This window comes from Oreochromis niloticus, linkage group LG8 (assembly GCF_001858045.2).
Source record: "Oreochromis niloticus isolate F11D_XX linkage group LG8, O_niloticus_UMD_NMBU, whole genome shotgun sequence".
Taxonomy (NCBI): domain Eukaryota; kingdom Metazoa; phylum Chordata; class Actinopteri; order Cichliformes; family Cichlidae; genus Oreochromis; species Oreochromis niloticus.
The window spans coordinates 22,620,691-22,639,424 of record NC_031973.2 but is presented as its reverse complement, the minus strand read 5'-3'; the positions used below and the strand labels follow the sequence as shown (position 1 = coordinate 22,639,424).

Below are 18,734 nucleotides of genomic sequence, written 5' to 3'. Positions count from 1 at the left end.
ATGAATGCTGATTTTCTCCAAGGTACTGCCATGGTACTTTGCTTGTAATGAATGTTGTAAATACACTGAACAAAATGGTCATTAGTACCCTGGAGTATACCGGCTAGCAGAGTCGTATTCAAGCTAAATTTATGGATATTGTCACCACGAGCAGTGCGCTGTTGGTGCTTTACAGTCATGCACACAAGTGTGTTTCTGTAGTCTCTGCATGGGTTGATTTCACATAATTACTCTCTCTGTGTAGTTAAAGCGCTATGAAAATGGATCCCAACATGGGACCATAAATGCCACAAATCAGGTTTGCTATATAAGCTAATGTTACACTAGTTGAGCCCGGTTTACTGTGGGAAACTAATTGGATAATTCGTGGACTTCTCGGGCTCAGGCCCTAGTCCCTACGCTCTTAGGCTCACCTTTGCCCAGTCCTTCAAGAATTCCTCTAACAACCAAATCACCAAACTGTCCCCAAGTGCCTTTCTTTCTATTAAATGACATCACTGGTAAACAATGTCTCATGCGGACAAAAGTCAAATAAGTTAAGTTCCAGCACAGCGTAGGAATGTGGGGATCATCTGTAGAAGTGCAGTGAAATTAATCCATCGTGTACCCAGAGATCTTGAGACAGACTGCCCCAGATGTCCTTATGAATCACCTTGGCTCGTAATCAGCAGCGCTTACATTGATAACACACAGAGGTCCAGACAGAGGTGGCAGCGAGCTGTCTGGGAGGCTGTTTGAATGACCCCTGTTAACACCACACTCATGGCTCATGCAGTCTGGCCTGCTTTATGTGTGTGTGTGTGTGTGTGTGTGTGTGTGTGTGTGTGTGTGTGTGTGTGTGTGTGTAAAGGGTTTGGTGAATATAAAAACAGCCCACAGGAAAAACTTTTTTTTTACCTTCCTAAATTTTCACTTTATCATTAACTTATTTGTCTAATGATTCAGTGACTTCATGATCTTCAAGTTTAAAGAAACATGTTTACATTTTTGGATATTGTTAGAAACAATAAAGACCAGAAAAAAGCTTAAAGGACGCCTCATTGTTCTTAATAAACAAGATCTGAAGCTTTAACCCTAACTTTAAACAGAGTCAAGGTGGCAGTTTGCCCATGTTTACAGTCTTTTTGCTAAGCTAAGCTAACCATCACCTGTTTGCAGCTTCATATTTAGCATATTGACATCAACATCTTATAGTTAAGTGAAATGAATCCAGTTTCTTTCAAATCTGTTCCTTTAAATGACGAGTGCATGATCAGATAGTATTTGAGTTCCTGACTTCTTTAATCCCTGAAATGTGATCAGATCACCAGTGAAAGTGAAAGAAAACAGGTTTTAAATTACTATATATAGTTGTGTGTGATGTTTTTAATCTGGATATGAGTTGATGTCTGCAAACATTTTTATTTATCTAAAACCTTTAAAATAATAAGTGTCTTACATTTGCAGACGGAACTGAAGCTACTTCAGTTTCCAGTTATGTTGCCTTATGACAGATTGCACGTTTTCTTGAAACCAAATCCTCCATAAACTGGTTTAATTCTTTCTCTCTCTGGTTAAAATGTGTCAAACTGTAAAATCCGTCACTGTTTTCGTTGGTTGAAATGAAAACCTCCAGACTCTTGGCCCAATACAGCTGGCACCGAGAAGTGCTGTAATTTACCCATTTGGGTCCTGCAGGCAGCATTTTGTGAGTGCGTGACTTATTCTGTGATCCGGCAGCATCGGGCCGATGATTCACTGTTCACAGAGCGGGACAAGTCAGCACTTTGGATGCTGAAGTGGGTTTTTTTTGCCAGTTTTAATTGTGAAGCAATATGAATACACACTGCCCCCTGCTGGAATGGAATGTAAAGTCATGCAACGGCATCGATCTACTTTAAAGAGCTGCATATGCAAACTTTTCAATGCAGAGTTAAGTTGTTTGTATTCAGCTTGTTTTTTTGGTATTCTGTGGTTGTTTTAACTAGTTGGACTATTTTCAGGTAGAATGTAGTGGCTTCTTTGGTCAGACCATAAGTTTTTAGCTTGTTACTCCTTTAGAGGTTTCTTTGCAATCTCTGGACTGAGCTGATTTTTTTTAACAAGCTCTCAATAAGAAATAAAGTATTCAGTGTTTAGAAAAAATACAGTCAGTTATAATCTGATATATGGATTTCATGTGTCTCCTCCTCAGGTCTGGAGTCTGGTTTCGTCACCTTGCCTCGTCTTTCGCGCTCTGAGCGTCAGCAGCCGTCCATCTCCATCCCCACCTCCTGCTCCACCAACATTCACCGCGGCTCTCTGACCGATCCCTCTGACATCATCTTGTCCACCTGCTCCGCCTCTGTTGAAACTTCCGACCCCTGTCGCACCACTGCCTTCTCCGACTCCCTTCCTTCCCTCACCTCCCTGGATACCTTCACCTTTGATCTCGGCCCCTCCCTCATGAGTGAGGTATTTAGCCTCATCGATGGCCACCCGGAGGAGCGCAGCCACACCTGGGAGGGAGAGGAGATAGGGTCAGCATGCGGGCTGACCGCTGAAGGTTCAGAAATGGACTCCTTGGCCACAATCTCATACGTGGATTCATTGCTGAAGGAAGACTGTGGGGGCGGAAAGATCCCACATGGGGCCCAGTGGGAAGAGGAGGAGGGGAGCGCAATGGAGTCGAATGAAGTCGGGCTTTCTGTTAAAGTTCCTGATGTAGTGATGGGGTCTCCTGAGCGGGGAATGATGGGAGTAAGGATGGAGAGCAAACGATTTCAGAGTGCTACAGACGTGCTTGCTCGTCACTATGGTGCCGGCCTCTTAAAGGGACAGAGCAGGGCTGAGACCGGAGATTCAGAGTTCATGAGCCAGCCGAGGAAGAAAATGTCCTACAGTTATATAGATGACGAGGACGAAATTAAAGTCTGAGCTCAGAAAATCAAACGTGTTGGAAAAAATTGTTTAAAAAAATGTGATGTGTAATTTCTCTGAAAGTCCAATCAAACCAATCATGTAAAATCATCGTGTGGTTGACAAAAGGCTGGTTCTGCTGCCAGAACGAGCATGGAAACTTAACACCCTTTGCCCTTAATACAGAACTCCTTCTATGCAATCGTGCTTCAAGGATGTAAAATTTTGATTCAAACCTGCTGCTGAATGTACCTAAAAGGAGTGAAAGACTTGGCTGCTGCACGTTTCCTGCTCTGCACAGGAAAATAACTGAAGCAATGGAGGGTATGGAAAGTGCGGATGTACTAGCGAATGTAGTTACAATCAAAGGAAAGCCCAGCGTTACTCAACGCGGAAGTTGCAACGCCTGACGTTCACTTTATCCTTTTTTACACTTCCTCATATACGAGGGGAAAGGCTTCCGGTGCAAGACCAGATTACTAATAAGAACACAGAAAGGAAGTCGGGGGGGATTGGAAAAATATATTTGGTCTTAACACAAACTTTTGCTATCACTACAATCTCTTTTTACTCAGGAATATACTAGCAGGGGAGAAAAAAGGGAAGAACATTACTTAACAAGAAAAGGGGAAATCCCAGAACTTACACTATAAAGTCTCATCAGATAATCAGAGATCTCATTTATAACACTACGCGGACCAATGTAATACTACATGTAATACTGGTATTTGCTAGATGCAACTAAAGCCTGAATTATATATTGTGCATTGTATGCTGCAGACCTTCTATATAGATATTCTGTGCACCTTTTTTATGATTATGAAGTCTGACCCGTGTATTGCTTTTTTTAAATAGAGGAAACATCATGCATATGTTACTTTATACAGCTGCACATGAAGATATTGGCTGACCTCCTATGAATATGTACATACAGTATGAGCACCTGCAGTAAGTACATAGTGCAATTCACATCCATATGCTGCAGCCAGTACCAGCGATTATACTACAAAAATATAAAATGACAATAAAGGTGTTTTTAATGAGTTGTGCGTTCATTTCAAGTTGGTTTAAAGGAATATTCCAGACACACTCTATAAACCCAAAAAACTGCTGTGAAAAGTTTGAATTTTCGAGCACTGTTCAAAGTGAGCACAGCCACTATCGGTTTATGGGTGGGGTATCGTTTAATAAGTGAAATGCCAAAACCAGAGTCACCCTCAAGGATCATGGAACAAAAAAAAGTTTTCCCACACTAAAATAGCTTACACAAATACAATTGTTTTGTACATTTATGGACAATTCCAACCTAAAACAGGAAAATATTTTTGCTGTGAATTCATTTATCATAGGTCTATTTTTTTCTCTGACCGTAAAACCATGGGAAACATCAGAATAAATAAAATTCCTACGCTGGTTATCGAAAAAAAATCTGCAACACTTAAAATCAACATACTGAGCAATGTAAGCGTACCCAGCACTCTTTCTCTTTTTTTATGACAAAATATAAAAGTGTTTCAGCTGCTGTTCTACTCGACTCAATAACAGAAGTTTGGATGTTTGAGGGACGTTTGTTTCTCACTGTGCCATAGAAGGAACCTCTTTTGCCTGTGACGGTGGGGGAAGAGGTGGAGGGCAGTTTGGAGCTTTGAGTCCAGGCTTTTTTGGAGGAGGCTTTTTCATGCTGGCCTGCTGTCCTCGGGGTGCAGGTGTCGGATGGGGCCTAGTGTCTGGAACCGTCGCAGGTGCGGTTGGGGGTGGAGGGGCCTGCATCTTGAGAGGTGGCGGCAGCTTCGGTTTGGAGAACTGAACCGTGACCTGCTCGTTTGGCTGGTTAGACTTGCTCAGGGGGAAAGTTCTCCTTGCTGTAAGAAAGACAGCAGAAAAAAATGACAGCGCTCAGCGCACGAGTACAAGAAGTCGTGTACTTCTGAAAGCGAAAACCTTAATCGACTGAATTATAATTGTGGTATAGACTGTGAACAAAAGATGGATGTAGCCACACTTTTAATGCTTGAGCTGAATCACCAGACATGATGCGATATAACAATAATTCACTCATAATATTTTGCAATAACACAATTTATCACCTCTTTTGCAAAATATGTCCTCACACTTAAAATATGTCATTATCTGTGCTATCCAATAAGATAAAGTGATCTCACTTCAGTTTTTTTGCTGTAAAATGAGATTGTTGAGCAACACTGACATAAGACAGAGTCAGTCTGCTGCCAGTCTTATATCAGTCTGCAACTAAAATGGCAATCATATGCAATCTGTTTTTGATTTAACACCAAATAAATCGTAGAAAATCACATGTCTGTTGCAATCTACTCTAGAGGTTAACAGACTCCTGCATGTTACATAGACTATAAACCTATCACTATATACATGTGTCAAGTTTAGCTACTGTTTCAGTGCTCGTACAGTCTATGTTTAGCCGATATGTACAGGTATGTAATTTCCCAATCAACTATATTTGATTTATGTGTTTAGTTTACTTCATTGACAGAGTACCCAGTTGCTTTACGTTGTTACAAGTATAAGCTATTATACAAATGCACTGCATTTAAGGAAAATTATTTTTGTAGATAGATGAACAGCATGAGACTTATAAGGCAACATCTTTCAGCCAGCGAGGCAGTTACAAAAGTGTAAGAGATGACGCATGAACCTAAAGATTGATACTCTGGTCAGCGGTGTGAGACTTCCTGTTTCCTGTGTACATCCTGATTGTTAAAATAAGAGCGGTAGATGTATTTTTCCTCATAAGGTTGAATTACCAAGCCACTATTTTGACTAACGAGTCTGTACTGAGCTTTGCACAATGGAAAAGAAACAGTAAGTGCTGATAGATATACCCTCAGTCCAACAATAGCTCCTTTGAGAGGGATATTTATAATATAGAATAATTACCCTGATGATCTCATCTTTATGTACTGAGATCACGATCTTTAAAATTTGAAAGATAATGCGTAATAGGATATCCCACACTGTTAAAAAAAAATGGTAATATAAAATATTGTACTGTGTATTTTACAGTTCTGTACTGTTTTTCTAGAATATCATTAAATTTACATAAATAGACTGATTTCACATTTCAAATGTGAAATAACATAAAATCACTGTAAATGTAATAAAACATAATTTTCTTGTTTTTTAAATATATTTGTCTGTACATATGCATACTTAGATTGTTAAAGTACATTCACAAATGTATCATAATTTCATAAATATTTGTCCGTTATTTGAAAAATTGGTCTGTTAAATTCAAATGTAATACTATGGAAAAATGTATAAAATGGTTCTTATAAACTTTTTTTACATCAAATATTTAGGGCGATCGTGGCTCAAGAGTTGGCAGTTCATCTTGTTATCAGAAGGTTGCCGGTTCGAGCCCCGGCTCGGACAGTCTCGGTCGTTGTGTCCTTGGGCACGACACTTCACCTACCACCTACTGGTGATGGCCAGAGGGGCCGATGGCGCGATATGGCAGCCTCGCTTCTGTCAGTCTGCCTCAGCCCAGCTGTGGCTACAACTGTAGCTGCCTCCACCAGTGAGTGAATGTGAGAGTGAATGAATAGTGGAATTGTAAAGCGCTTTGAGGGTCTCGAAAAGCGCTCTATAAATGCAATCCATTATTATTATTTAAACCAACTGTTAACTGTATATTTCTGTACATTTAAGTATTATTATTCATATTGCCACATTCATTGACCTTGTTTATAGGTAATATCATTGTTTAATCACATTAACATGTTCCTAATTTAATGTTTAAAAGCACTTGAAAAAGGCAAAATTCCATGTAAAATTAGGGCAACAAACTGTATTGTCATTACTGAAAATAACCGTATTTTTATGAGAAAGTTATTTTCTGTTATTTTCTGGTATTATTTTGGTGCCCCAGCTGCTGGAATATTACTGTTTTTTAGGATTTTTTTTTTTAACAGTGCAGCTTCGCCTGCGTCAGCTTATATTACAGTAATATGATGTCTTGTGAGTACGTCTAAAAACTAAAGTGCTTCTGGAGAGGCAGTCCCAGCTCGACCTGTTTGACTGAACCTTTGACTTACGTTTAAACGGTGATGCGATCTTCACTAATGCCCTGGGAGAATCTGGTGGTGCTTCCAAAATTGGCTCGAGCTGGTTCTGTTCTGAGATCTGCCTCTGGGTGGGACTCCGGGCCTGGCCTGAGTTCGTCGCAGATCCTGCTGCTCTGGGAAGCGGAGTCGGGTTCTGGTTTGCTGTCGAGCTGCAGGCGGCTGTAGAGTCAGAGGCCGGAGACGGGCTGGGATCGGTCAAGGATGAGCTGCTGGGCGTCCTGTTTGGGTGAGCAGGTGCTGCCGTCTCCGCTTCAGGGCTGCCCCATGTAGAGGTGCCACTGCGGCTGCTCACAGAGCCAGATTTCACCAGGAAGGAGACGCCACTGTCCTGAGAGGCTGTGCTGCAGGTTCAAGTATTTTAAAGAGTTTTCACTTTTTAGCATTTGAAGCCACTGAATATTTAACATCATATCATAACATATCTTAAAATATAAATATCAGCCACATTATGATTACTGCACTTATTACGCAGTACCTGTTTGTCTTGGAAAGAGGGAAGTGATATGCAGAAGAGGAGGCTGTGGAGGAAGAGGAGGAAACAGTTCTGCTCAGTTTCCCCTTTTCTGGGACAACGGGAGAGGGCAGAGACGCGTCCAGGACCTCGGGAAGTTCTGGGATCTCGAATGAGAGAGCTGATCAAAACAAATAAATAAAAAGAGTCTTAGTCATTGCACTCAGCTGATGTAAAGGTTCATCCCCGTTCATATCATCTACATTCATCTTTGACCTTCTACACTTCCACACAGTTTCCTTTCCAAGGTAGAAACTATAGGTGTACTAAGTTTCTGAGCGGGTGTTGCAGAGAGGTGAAAATTAACACAGGCTTTATTAATTTCCATGTTTTTCCCCCGTACTCTTGACAGAACAAAGCAGCATTCATATTAACTGCAAATCGTGGTTTAACAAGAACTGATCGCAGCAGAAGAAAGAACAATAAAAAAATTTGTGGTTATTGCAAATATGAAAAAAAAAAAAACATGTTACATTAAAACCACCCACATATGAACAGTGGTTAGCAGCAGACTCAGTCAGAGCAAGTGATATTGTGTAAAAGTGATTCTGTGAAGATCTGTATTGTTCGCGATCTGGCTTTCTTACCAGATAAGTAAGTCACATACATGTCTAAGGGCCCAGTTCTTCATTTTTCTGTATCATATCATATCCCCGCATCAGTGTATGCATCTTTTAGCCATGCTGAACAACAAGTCTTCAAAGAACAACTTTGAGTTTACATTAAGAGTGCATTTACCTTCAGGGAAGAGATCAGAGCTGTACTGAATAAGAGGCTCAATGACTGTCACCACCTGGACTGAAGAAGCTGAAGCCATGTCAAAGAGAGCAGCTTCCCTAAAGAGGCAAAATGATTGAGAGAGCAGAGAAGGACTCACATAAAGCACAAATATTGTTAAGAGTGTAAGAGCAGGAAGAACTTGGAATATGATTAAACACACGTACCCCTCAGCTCGCGGCCAGAGCAGGTTTGGTCCCAGGACGATGGCGACATTACTTGGTGTCATTTTGTTTACAGCCTGCTGCTCAGACAACAGAGACAAGAACTGGACCAGGTACCTGATAAGCAAAAAAAGAAGAAGGAAAGAAAAAAAGAAGAAGACACACAAGATATATGAAAATTTCAATAAATATAAGACATGCAAAGCAATGTTGCATAGGATGACAGCTTCCACTAGATCTGTCAATGATGTAAGGTGAAAAAGAGAAGTTACAATGTGTATTTTTAGGATTTGAACTTGCTGATTTCCTCTGCCATGTTAGCAACACTGAGGCTGTGCTTTGAAATAAGGGTAGTATGAGCCAAATGTTAAGCCATAGAGGTGGACAGATGTATCTGATTGGTTCAGATCAAAACTTTGTTTCTATGCTTTAAGTTCACTGCGTAGCCCACTCAGTGGTGTTACTTTTATACCTCCAACATGCACAATCAAAAATGTGTGAACATTTGTTTTATTTATAGAATAGAAGCTGACTCAAACTGAGAGACAGGTACATTTATATTCCAGGTCTAAAAAATACACACAGTGATTTCATGATCACTAAAATGTGTTCAGAATTTCCAATGTGATGATGAGTCATCCCATAAGTCATGACACACTGCTCTCCCTAAACATAAAATGCCTTAAGGTTAATAGTATCACCATTTGTATTGGTATTAGCAATACTGGCCCTGTATTGACTCGGTATCAGATTAATACCTAAATTTGCAGTACTGCACAGCTCTATTAAGCCACACATAATGATAACATGTTGATGCATAGTTCGCTGACTTAGTTGATGAGGTATGGTGGTCCTTAAAGGTCAAAAACAAGAAAACAGCAGCAAATAGAGAAATGCTGCAAAAGCATGCAAAGGAAGTTAGATAAAACAATGGAAAGAGGGAAAATGGCAGCAAAAGCTCCAAAATAATGTGGCAGCACAGCTGCAGAAGTGAGACGCTAGCAGTAAAGGGCTAACAGCAGGCATGTGTCCACATGAATCATGAATCATGTGATTAAAACACACATTACACATTATTTTTTCCTCCCACAAAACACCATTTTTTTCACTTCTATTGTGTTTTACTAAAATTCCTTTGTTGTTTATTGGGTGTGCCTTGTGTTTTTGTGTGTTTTTGCAGCGTTTTTTCTATTTGCTGCTTTCTTGAGTTGCAGTGCATTCGACCTCTCAGGTCCACCATATACAGGACCAACATAACCTGGCACTAATATAAGCTAATTCATGACACATTAAAAACTAACTAGACGTCTGAGCAGAAACACAAGGGCCAAAATTGACATACACATACAAAACAAAGAGCCATCATGACTCATGAGCCAACAATACTGCTAAAATATTTCAGTAAATTAGGTATTAGGGAAATTTAAAAAAACAACAACTTCTTCGTCAGGACGTTTGATTATATGACTTTAATGCAAAAAAAGAAAAAAGCTATTCAAAGACTACACACCTGAGGTTGTTGTAGTTTTCAGGTGGCAGTTTCTTTAGAAGTATCTTGAATTGCTCCAGCTTCTCTGACAGCTCTTTCTCCCTATGAGGTCAGAGGTCAGAGTTAAGGAACACACCACAGTAAAAATGAGAAACGTAGAAATTGATTTTGTACAGACCCTGCTGCTTTAAACCAGTCATTGTAGAGGTCAAACGTCATTAGAGGTTCGGGAAGTTCTCGGAGGTAACACTTCAAAGCTCCTGTCGACACATTCAGAAGTAAATCCCAGCTCATTTTTACACCGTTAGATAAAAACATATATTTATTAAGCCAAAATATTGCACTTCGAATTTAACCTTCTTGCTGTTTTCTCGAAATAATCCATTAATAAACGGTTTTATATTGCACTGCTGTAAATAATTCTAGCACACTGAAATGGTGTTTTTGACTTCACAGGAAGCTATGCTTGGAGCAAACAGAAGAGGAACTGGGTTGTTAAAATGAGCTGTGAAAGTCACATTGGCTGGCCAGATGAGGAAGAGCCCTCATGACGGGAAATGGAAGTCGGCACAGCCTCACCTGCCACGGCGTGAGGGTCCATGCTGAACTCGCTGTGGTCCACCGTCCCTTGATTCAGACATGTCTTCAGCCTCTTCACCACCGAGGCTGCAGCGGCCAAGCGAAACAGACCCTGAGGAAAGACGACAGTTCATCAAAAACGGAAGAAAAAAAAGAGCTTTCAAGTGGTAGAAGTCGCAACCAGCCTGCAGTCAGTCAGTTCAAATCAACATAACCAGGGAAAGCCCCCACTGCTCAGAAAGAAAGTGTTAACACCCTGTTTACTGATTATATACGTTTAGACACTGATTTTTTTTCTGCCCTTTCAGTTTGTCCATACAGTTTGTGCTTAACATGCAAAACTCATTACTTTCCCATCAATCTTAACTGTACTTTGTAGTTACTGCAAATGAACAAATATTAACACACCAATGCTCTAAACTTCTTTTTAATTTCAGTGAGTAAATCTGACTCCAGTTTTGCAGAGCTGCTTTAAATAGGAACTGTGATGTTAATTTGGAGCTCTTTTCTTTGTTCCTGTGTTGCTACACTAACTTTGGTTCAAAAGAATCACTATTCATATAACACTGGGCCTTTGTGCAGCTCCTCAATTCAGCCGATAGCTGAGCCGTGAGCCTGAGATGACCATGTGATGCATTATAGTGATCCAAGAGTGTACAAAGTGTCTAAATTATTGCTTAGAGCAGCATAAATCCTGAGAGTTACATAACAGTAATAACCTCAGAAACCAATATGATGTGCACTCAAGCTTGGACGGTGCACAGCAATTTAAGTTGGCAACGAAAGCACTTTTAATTTGCATATTTCTGGGTCTGCGTGTTACGATTGCAAACACTGTGTGGTACCTCCTCTCTCATGCCTGTTCTCAGCAGCATGTGAATACACTCCTGGATGGGCACCGCGATTTCTCTGTTGCTTTGAGACAAATGTGAGAGCAGAGGCTCCCCGTAGACCTTCTGGTTGGAGAGGCTTTGTGATGGCTCTGCAAAACACACAGCAGGCATGAGGACGCGTATCGCAATATTACATCAGTGCAGCAGATGAAATGCACATAACAGAGAAAACTCGGGTTACCTTTTTGACTGTGATCCTCTTTGAGTTCGCTGATGTTTCTATCCAGGAACATATGAGAATTCTTGTGGTATTCTGCCTGCAGCTCCAGAAGCTATTTTTTGACCAAGAGAGAAGCAGAGGCGGTGGATATAAAAAGAAACAAAAGTCAAAGTTAAGAAAAAGGTCATCATTATCATTACCGTATGGGTGACTCACACGAATAAAGTAATTTGCATAGTCATCCTCCTTAGTTGCAAAGTGATACAGGTCTGCAGAGTACTGGTCCTACGGAGACAACAGCAAAAGGTCAGAGAGCAAGACTACGCCACTGATTCCATACAGGCGGAAGACAGACACTAAAACACTTGTACCTTGATGCTCTCCAGCTTCCTCCAAGCTTCTTCCATTTCTTCCCTAAGCCCATCCTGCTTTGCCTGAGGTCCAGTGCTAGCCTGACTCCTGACCACACATACACACACACGCCCGCACATGAAAAAATGTGACAAATTGTGGGGTGTGTGTGGTTAAAGTGCAGGATATTTAAAAACCTCACCTCATTCTTGCATTGTTCCAATCTGTTGTGAGCTTTGCAAACTGCTTTTTGTTCCTTAGAATTTCAGGTAAATCATCCTAAATGGACACAAAAAGTGGGAAAAATAGATTTTACGTGATCATTTAGCTACATCTACATGATTGTGCATGTGTGTAGTCTATATTTCTAAATAAGCACTTACAGGGGATGGGCAGAATAAAGCAAAGACTTAACAATGACATTCAAGTGGCTACATGAAAACAAGTAGTTAACTCATCTAGCATTTAACGACCTCCTTTGTACCTATAATGACGAATTTTGACACCTCAGTGTACATCAGTAAAGTTGTGGTTTGATGACCATTTGAACACTTTGGGGGGTTTCCAGCTAATGTTTGATGCAAACTGAGTCATTTTGTTCAACGGGAAGGCCTAAACTTTGACAGAAACCCCTCAGTTCACGGGTTAAAATGTTAAAAAGCACTTTTAGCCTAAATTATATCAGAACATGTTCTTGGTTTTGCTCATCGCTTATCTTCTGTTCAGCAACATGAACATTAAGCTGTTATCACCTCGCTAAGCTTGTTTAGTGGCTCCAGGACCTCCTTCTCCACTTTCACCTCAAAGTCTGCCAGCATGTTGGCCAACATCTTCTCCATGAAACAGCACATTTCCAGCACCCTCCTGTCACACACACACACACACACACACACACACACACACACAACCAAATCATGATAAATATCCACCTCATATCTGATATACTGTTTTGAAAATATATCAGAAGACATGCTATAAATATCATTTAAAAGTGCAAATAATCAGATAAAGCATGTTCCTTCAGATTTAAACTAGATAAATCAATATACAAAGCAAATGGCATGGCTCCAACCCATCAGGCTAACCTATTACAGCGATAAACTCTAAATAAAGCAGATGCACAGAGCTCTGGTCACAAGTCATAGACAGCATCCTCTTTCTTTTTTCACCCAGAACTGAAAACTCGAAAAACCTCCACTGTAGAGTCATGAGGTTTTTGCATGACTCTAGTGTCAGTGAGAACATTGGAGTTCAAGTACAGAACACAGATGGATCAATGGAGGGGTGGATGGGTAACTGCAGAGGATCAAACCTGTCACCTGATTGAGGACTCTGCATCGAAGTCTTTCAGACTTTCTGCCATGCTGACAGACAGAAGCATCAGAGGAAGCTTTTTCTGTAGAGAGAGGAGGACATGTGACATTTTTCAGTAACTAACAGAGCATTTCCATAAACTACGCAGATGTATTAGCACTGATACCATTCGTCTTTCGGCCTCCAGCCCCGGTTGACTCTGCATGCATCCCTGCAGCTTTTTATGGAGGACCTGAGCTGCCTTCCTGGCCGGTTCAATCCTCTGCTCCACCTTTGGTCAAACATACATACAGTGAACCTTAGAGCGTCTAATGATGGTATTTAATTTATTTTTTACTGCTCTAAACGATGTGTGCAAACAAAAAATGCTATAGTTGCATAAATTTACATGAAATAGAACGTGGGTGGTAGGTGAATGTGTCCTCTAGTAGAGCTAGTAGAGCATCGCTGTGGTAACCATTGACAATATACAGCTATGGCTGTAAACCACACTGTATCTTGAATAATACATTATTCATAACAGGATAAGAATAAAAAAAATCTTTAAGGGTAAAGCAGGTTATTTTTCTCACCATAACCAGGTCTTCATGTAGAAGGTCGGTAGCATCTTGTGACCTGCACAAAAATGGATACTAATTTAGAAAAGATCTGCTGTGTAGTCCATTGTTTTAGCATGATATTTAATGCAGCGGTCCCCAACCTCTGGGCCATGGACCAGTACCGGTCCGTGAGTTGTTTGGTACCAAGAGCTGAGGCTTGGGTGTGAAATTTATGGTTTTCAGGGTTTTTATCAGTTTTTATCGTTATTTTATAATAATTTTGATCAATAACTCGGTTTCCTTGGGTCTTTTCCAGTGTGTTATGAATAAATCCTTTTTTTTTTTGGTACTGGTTTTATTTATCCGCTAGAATTTAAAGGCCGGTCTGTGAAAATATTGTCGGACATAAACCGGTCCGTGGCGCAAAAAAGGTTGGGGGCCGCTGATTTAATGCATATAATTAAGCTAACGAAAACACGTGTCTGTTGATATTCAGGGTTTTCTAAATTTAATAAAATCAAATGAATTCAAACATGCAACCTTGGACTGTGATATTCCACTCGCGTTTTTATATTCTGTGGTCTAAAATAAATTGTTACTCAGCTAATCAAAATGTGAAAAAAATACTGATAGCTGTAGCTAAAAAGAAATAAATGTGTAAAAAAAATAAAGGGGCTTGAAATGTACATTTTGACTTAAAAATCGTATCCGTCTCAATGTTTGAAACCAACCTGTAACCCGTGCTTAAAACTGAAACAATAAAACTTGAAAAACGCTAGCATTAGCATGCTAACGTGCTCACAATGAACATAGCCAACATCACACACTGGTTTTGAAGTTTAAAGTTCACTATTTCAGTCATTGCTATCTTTTTTTTTACATATATATTATTATTATTAACCAGACATGACAAACCAGGCCTGGACTTTAAGGCTGGTGAAAATTGAAATACACTATTACTGCTACCATAGGAATTCAGAGGATAAGTAGCAGAGAAACTGCAAAAAACTGCAAGAGCTACATTTACATTAGTTTCGACAGATTACACAGACTGTGTAATCTTTTCATCTTCATTGCAGTACAGCTATAAAAAGATTGAACAAGTGTGACTTGTTTGGAAGGGTTTCTAGTAGAAAGGTTCTACAAAAAGAACATTTCAGCCCAGCACGGTGGCCGTGCCTGAAAAACGTACAAATCTTCTGGAGCAATGTCACAGCTCCATGTTTGACCAAAAACCCCAGAGCGTCAAACCCAGAGCTGATACCCAGAGTATCAACACAAATGTCTCATGTATCAAGCACGGTGGTGGAGGGGTGATGATTTGGGCTTGTTTTGCAGCCACAGGATCTGTGAACCATGCAATCACTGACCATGTCAACCATGAACTTCTCTGTGCACCAAAGTGCTCTAGAGTCAGATGTGAGGCTATCTGTCCGTCAGCTAAAGCTTAGCTCAGAGAGGACATGCAACAGAACAATGATCCTAAATGCTGCAGCAAACCTACAAGAGAATGACTAGAAAAGAATCAAGGTGTTGTAGTGACCAAGTCAAAGTCCAGACATCAACTTGAATGAAATGCACGACATGTGAGAGAAGAGTGGGCCAAAATAATTCCATAACAATACGAGAAACTGATAAAGTCATACAGAAAATGAGTACTTCACATTACTACTTCTACAAACTGTTGAATCATGGGATGTACAGTTAAATCTAGTTTTCTAGTTCATTAATCGGGTAAAATAAAGTTTCAGCCATTATTACTCATTTGTGAGACTAGATAGTGGGACTATCCAAAAGTTGTCCAGTTATAAATAGTACAGTAATACACATGAAACACCAATATAACCTAACATAACCGTAATCTCATGAATATATTCAGGAATCTTTCTTATATATATGTCTATAAAACTAGACTTGAACAATGCATCACACCCTGCTGACGATCAGAAAGAATGCCACTTTAAGGCACTTCTGCACTGGCATCAATCCTTCATATACAGTCATTTAGCAGGTAAGTGATGTTTACCATGTTGACTGTCTCAGTTTAGCATGTTGCTGTGCTAATTAATATTTGCTGATTAGTTACAAACACAAAGTACAGCCCCAGCTGACTAGACTTGCTTTTAGTAACAAATCAAATGAAACTTTCACCAAGAATTCAGTTAAGAGTCATCGCAATTTTTTGGTGTATTTGAGTATACCACGTGATAAAGTTATTTCTGTACTGGGTAACTGACTTTCCTACTGTTTCAGTGCAGCGGCCTCGCAGTTTGCGCCTCTTCTGCATGGGGGACATAAATATATCTAAATGTGGGGGTGGTAAAAGATAAAGGACATTTTAGGCCTGAATAACATGCGACACCATGACAACAGCCTAAGCATGGGCGTGTAGGGTAGTGCTGTGGTTTATTTAGCACCAGGTGGGGAGGACTGCAACACCACAAGTTTCTCTGCTGTTACAAGAGGAGGCAAAGCGATCTACAGAGAGCCGATAAAAGTCACTGCAGCCATTATGTTTGTGTTAAGCTGAAAGGAAACCAAGCCCAGTTCACAAAGAGTTCAGTTATGCTTCAGTACTTCTAAGGTATAGTTTTAATTCCTCTCGTGAATCTGACATCTGGCCTTTCAAAACACAAAGAGAAGAAATCCTCATTAGGTCCTTGTTTTAGAGCACATATACTTTATTAGGAATTCTATGTGAGACCTTAGAGGTATATGTGTTTAGATCAGTGTGCAATATGTCTATTTATATGTGTGTTTATTTCATCAGAGCTCAGTGCTCCAGTACAAAGTGAAAAGTGCTGCTCGTGCTAGTTGGAGCCCACGTTGCCCTGCTGCAGATGCACGCTGCCGAGTTTATTATTAAACCAGAATGCGTCAAAGGTAAAGGGAGCACGGCCTGAAACCGCACTCCTCTAGCCCTGCTGCATGCAAGCTTGTACCAAGAAAACCAAATAGCGCAGAGGTGCATGATTTAGGCACCCACTTCTTTGCTAATGCCAGTGACTCAGTGCTAGTCAACCACAGGAATGCCTAACACAATCTGACACCTACTTTCGACTGCGTTTAAGGTGTTGTGCAAAAGTCTTGAGCCATCCCACATTTCTTCATTTTTTTGCAAGGAAAACAGGAAATGGGTGTTTACTGAAACATGTGCAAACCTGCATGGAAATACAGTATATAAGGCAAAAACAGAGTTTTGTATAACTACCAAGTCTATTTTTCATATGACATATTTATTCTTCGGCGCAGTTTGAACTCATGTATGCAGATTTTGTGTAGTCTTCGGGAATAGTTCTCTGGGCTTCTTGGAAGATATTCAAAATGTTCTTTGGATTTTGGTCTTTTGTTCTGTTCTCTGTCCAGATGTTCCCACACTGCTCCAGTGATGAGGTCCGGGATCTATAGAGCCCAGTCCATTACTATTCCACTGTGTCCACTCTGACAGCGCTTTTGGGTCTCGAAGACAAATGAAGTCAATCAAACACTTTCGCCGCGCAACATGGCTAAAGTCCAGTAAATCTATGTGCTCTATCAATTTTGACAAGCTCTCCAACACCACTTGCTGAAATGCAGACCCAAACCATGACAGAGCCTGTTTTACAGATAAACTCTCCTGACCCGAATTTCACATTTGGATTTAACACTCCATCAGACCCAACAATTTTCAGTCCACTTCTTGTGTAGTTAGGCATACCTCAACTTTTTCTCCCTGTTTCCCTTCTATAAGAACAGCTTCTTGACAGACACCCTTCCACTGAATTTCTAACGAGGCTTTAGCGAACAGTATGTGAATCAGCTGAAGAGCCTTCAAAAAGCCCGGAGAACTGTTGCTCCACTTAAAACAATGACAAGAAAATGTGAATGCTTGGAAGTAAAATACAAAGAAATGAGGGGTGGCTCAAGACTTTGCAAAGTTCTACATGACAAAGGCTTTTATTTTTTACTTCATGTTTGCACTGCTGAAATATCAGTTTAGCGATTTAAAAGCAACCTTTTGGCAAAGAGCCACCATCTTTCTAGAGTGTGTTTCTAACATTTACCACAACCTTGAGACAGTTTCTCTGTTCAGAAATGCTGACCCGCTCTGAGTCCGAGGTTTCCCTCAAAATCCAAACAGTATGAGTCACTTTAAAGAGGAACCAGCTACTTTACACACTTCCATCACAATGAAAGTGAGAACACACAAAAAACCTAATCAGATTATTAAACTGACATGAAAACTTCTGCACTGAGAATTCCCCTCACTCTTAGAGTTAAAGAAAATAAAGTCTTTAAAGTCTCAAAGTAAAGCGATCCATCGTATTAGTAACGCAGCGGTGGATAATTTTCATGTAGTCTGATAGCAGGAGTGGCATTAAGGTGACTGGTAGTATAGGATGAGCATAAATGACCAAAATAAAACAGAGAAGTCTCAGTGATATTTCCCTACAGACAGCCATCGAATACTACTGTTCAAGCTGATGTATATTCATTACACTATGGTCACGGCTGTGGTTACTGATTTCTTTATCTAATGCGGCCATATGTAACTCAAGGGACATCTGTCTTACACGACGCAATGTCTGGGGCCACAGAAGACCTTAAATTTACTTTAAATGTGATCATAATGTCGTTTAAATGCAACATTCAGAATATGAGTTCAGGCTTACCTTGTCGCAGTGCCCAACTGCTTCAGGATGCTCAGAGACTTCCCGAGCATGCTGGCAGCACAGTCCAACCAGCCTTTCTACCTGACCTACCCACTCTTGATCGACTCAACAAGGTATCCTGTTAATAAAAAAATTAAAAAAGTGGAGGAAAAGTCCACTCAGGTTCCAGGCTGCGTTACTGCATCAGGAAGAGAAAGCACAGACCGGTGGCTCTGCCTCTGCTTTGTCTGTTTTTTGTGTGTTCATGCATGCGTGTTTTGGCCTTTGGTTTTCGTTCTCGTTTCAGGAGCACGCTCTCGAGTCACGTCGAGCACAAGTCAGCGAATGA

The 18,734-nt window shown here is 40.4% G+C and overlaps 2 protein-coding genes across 4 annotated transcripts in view; one reads left to right on the top strand and one right to left on the bottom strand.

Annotated features, from left to right (window-relative positions):
* Positions 1-3,584, top strand: part of cdc42ep1a (CDC42 effector protein (Rho GTPase binding) 1a) — a 13,099-nt gene extending 9,515 nt beyond the window's left edge. For all 3 annotated transcript variants that reach the window (XM_025909697.1, XM_005448034.4, XM_025909696.1), the window contains one exon: positions 2,174-3,584. In XM_025909697.1, the coding sequence (XP_025765482.1) occupies positions 2,174-2,895 (722 nt within the window). In that variant the 3' untranslated portion in view covers positions 2,896-3,584. The remainder of the gene's footprint in view (positions 1-2,173) is intronic.
* Positions 3,354-18,734, bottom strand: sh3bp1 (SH3-domain binding protein 1). The gene is made up of 18 exons (XM_005448036.3): positions 18,407-18,734; positions 13,788-13,830; positions 13,382-13,486; positions 13,221-13,297; positions 12,654-12,765; positions 12,104-12,180; positions 11,922-12,009; positions 11,767-11,835; positions 11,572-11,662; positions 11,343-11,479; positions 10,498-10,609; positions 10,097-10,178; positions 9,940-10,020; positions 8,433-8,546; positions 8,227-8,324; positions 7,453-7,609; positions 6,948-7,318; positions 3,354-4,739 (listed from the first exon to the last, which is right to left on the bottom strand). Exons 1-18 carry the CDS (start codon positions 18,454-18,456, stop codon positions 4,453-4,455), a joined length of 2,151 nt encoding a protein of 716 aa, XP_005448093.1. The 5' UTR covers positions 18,457-18,734; the 3' UTR covers positions 3,354-4,452.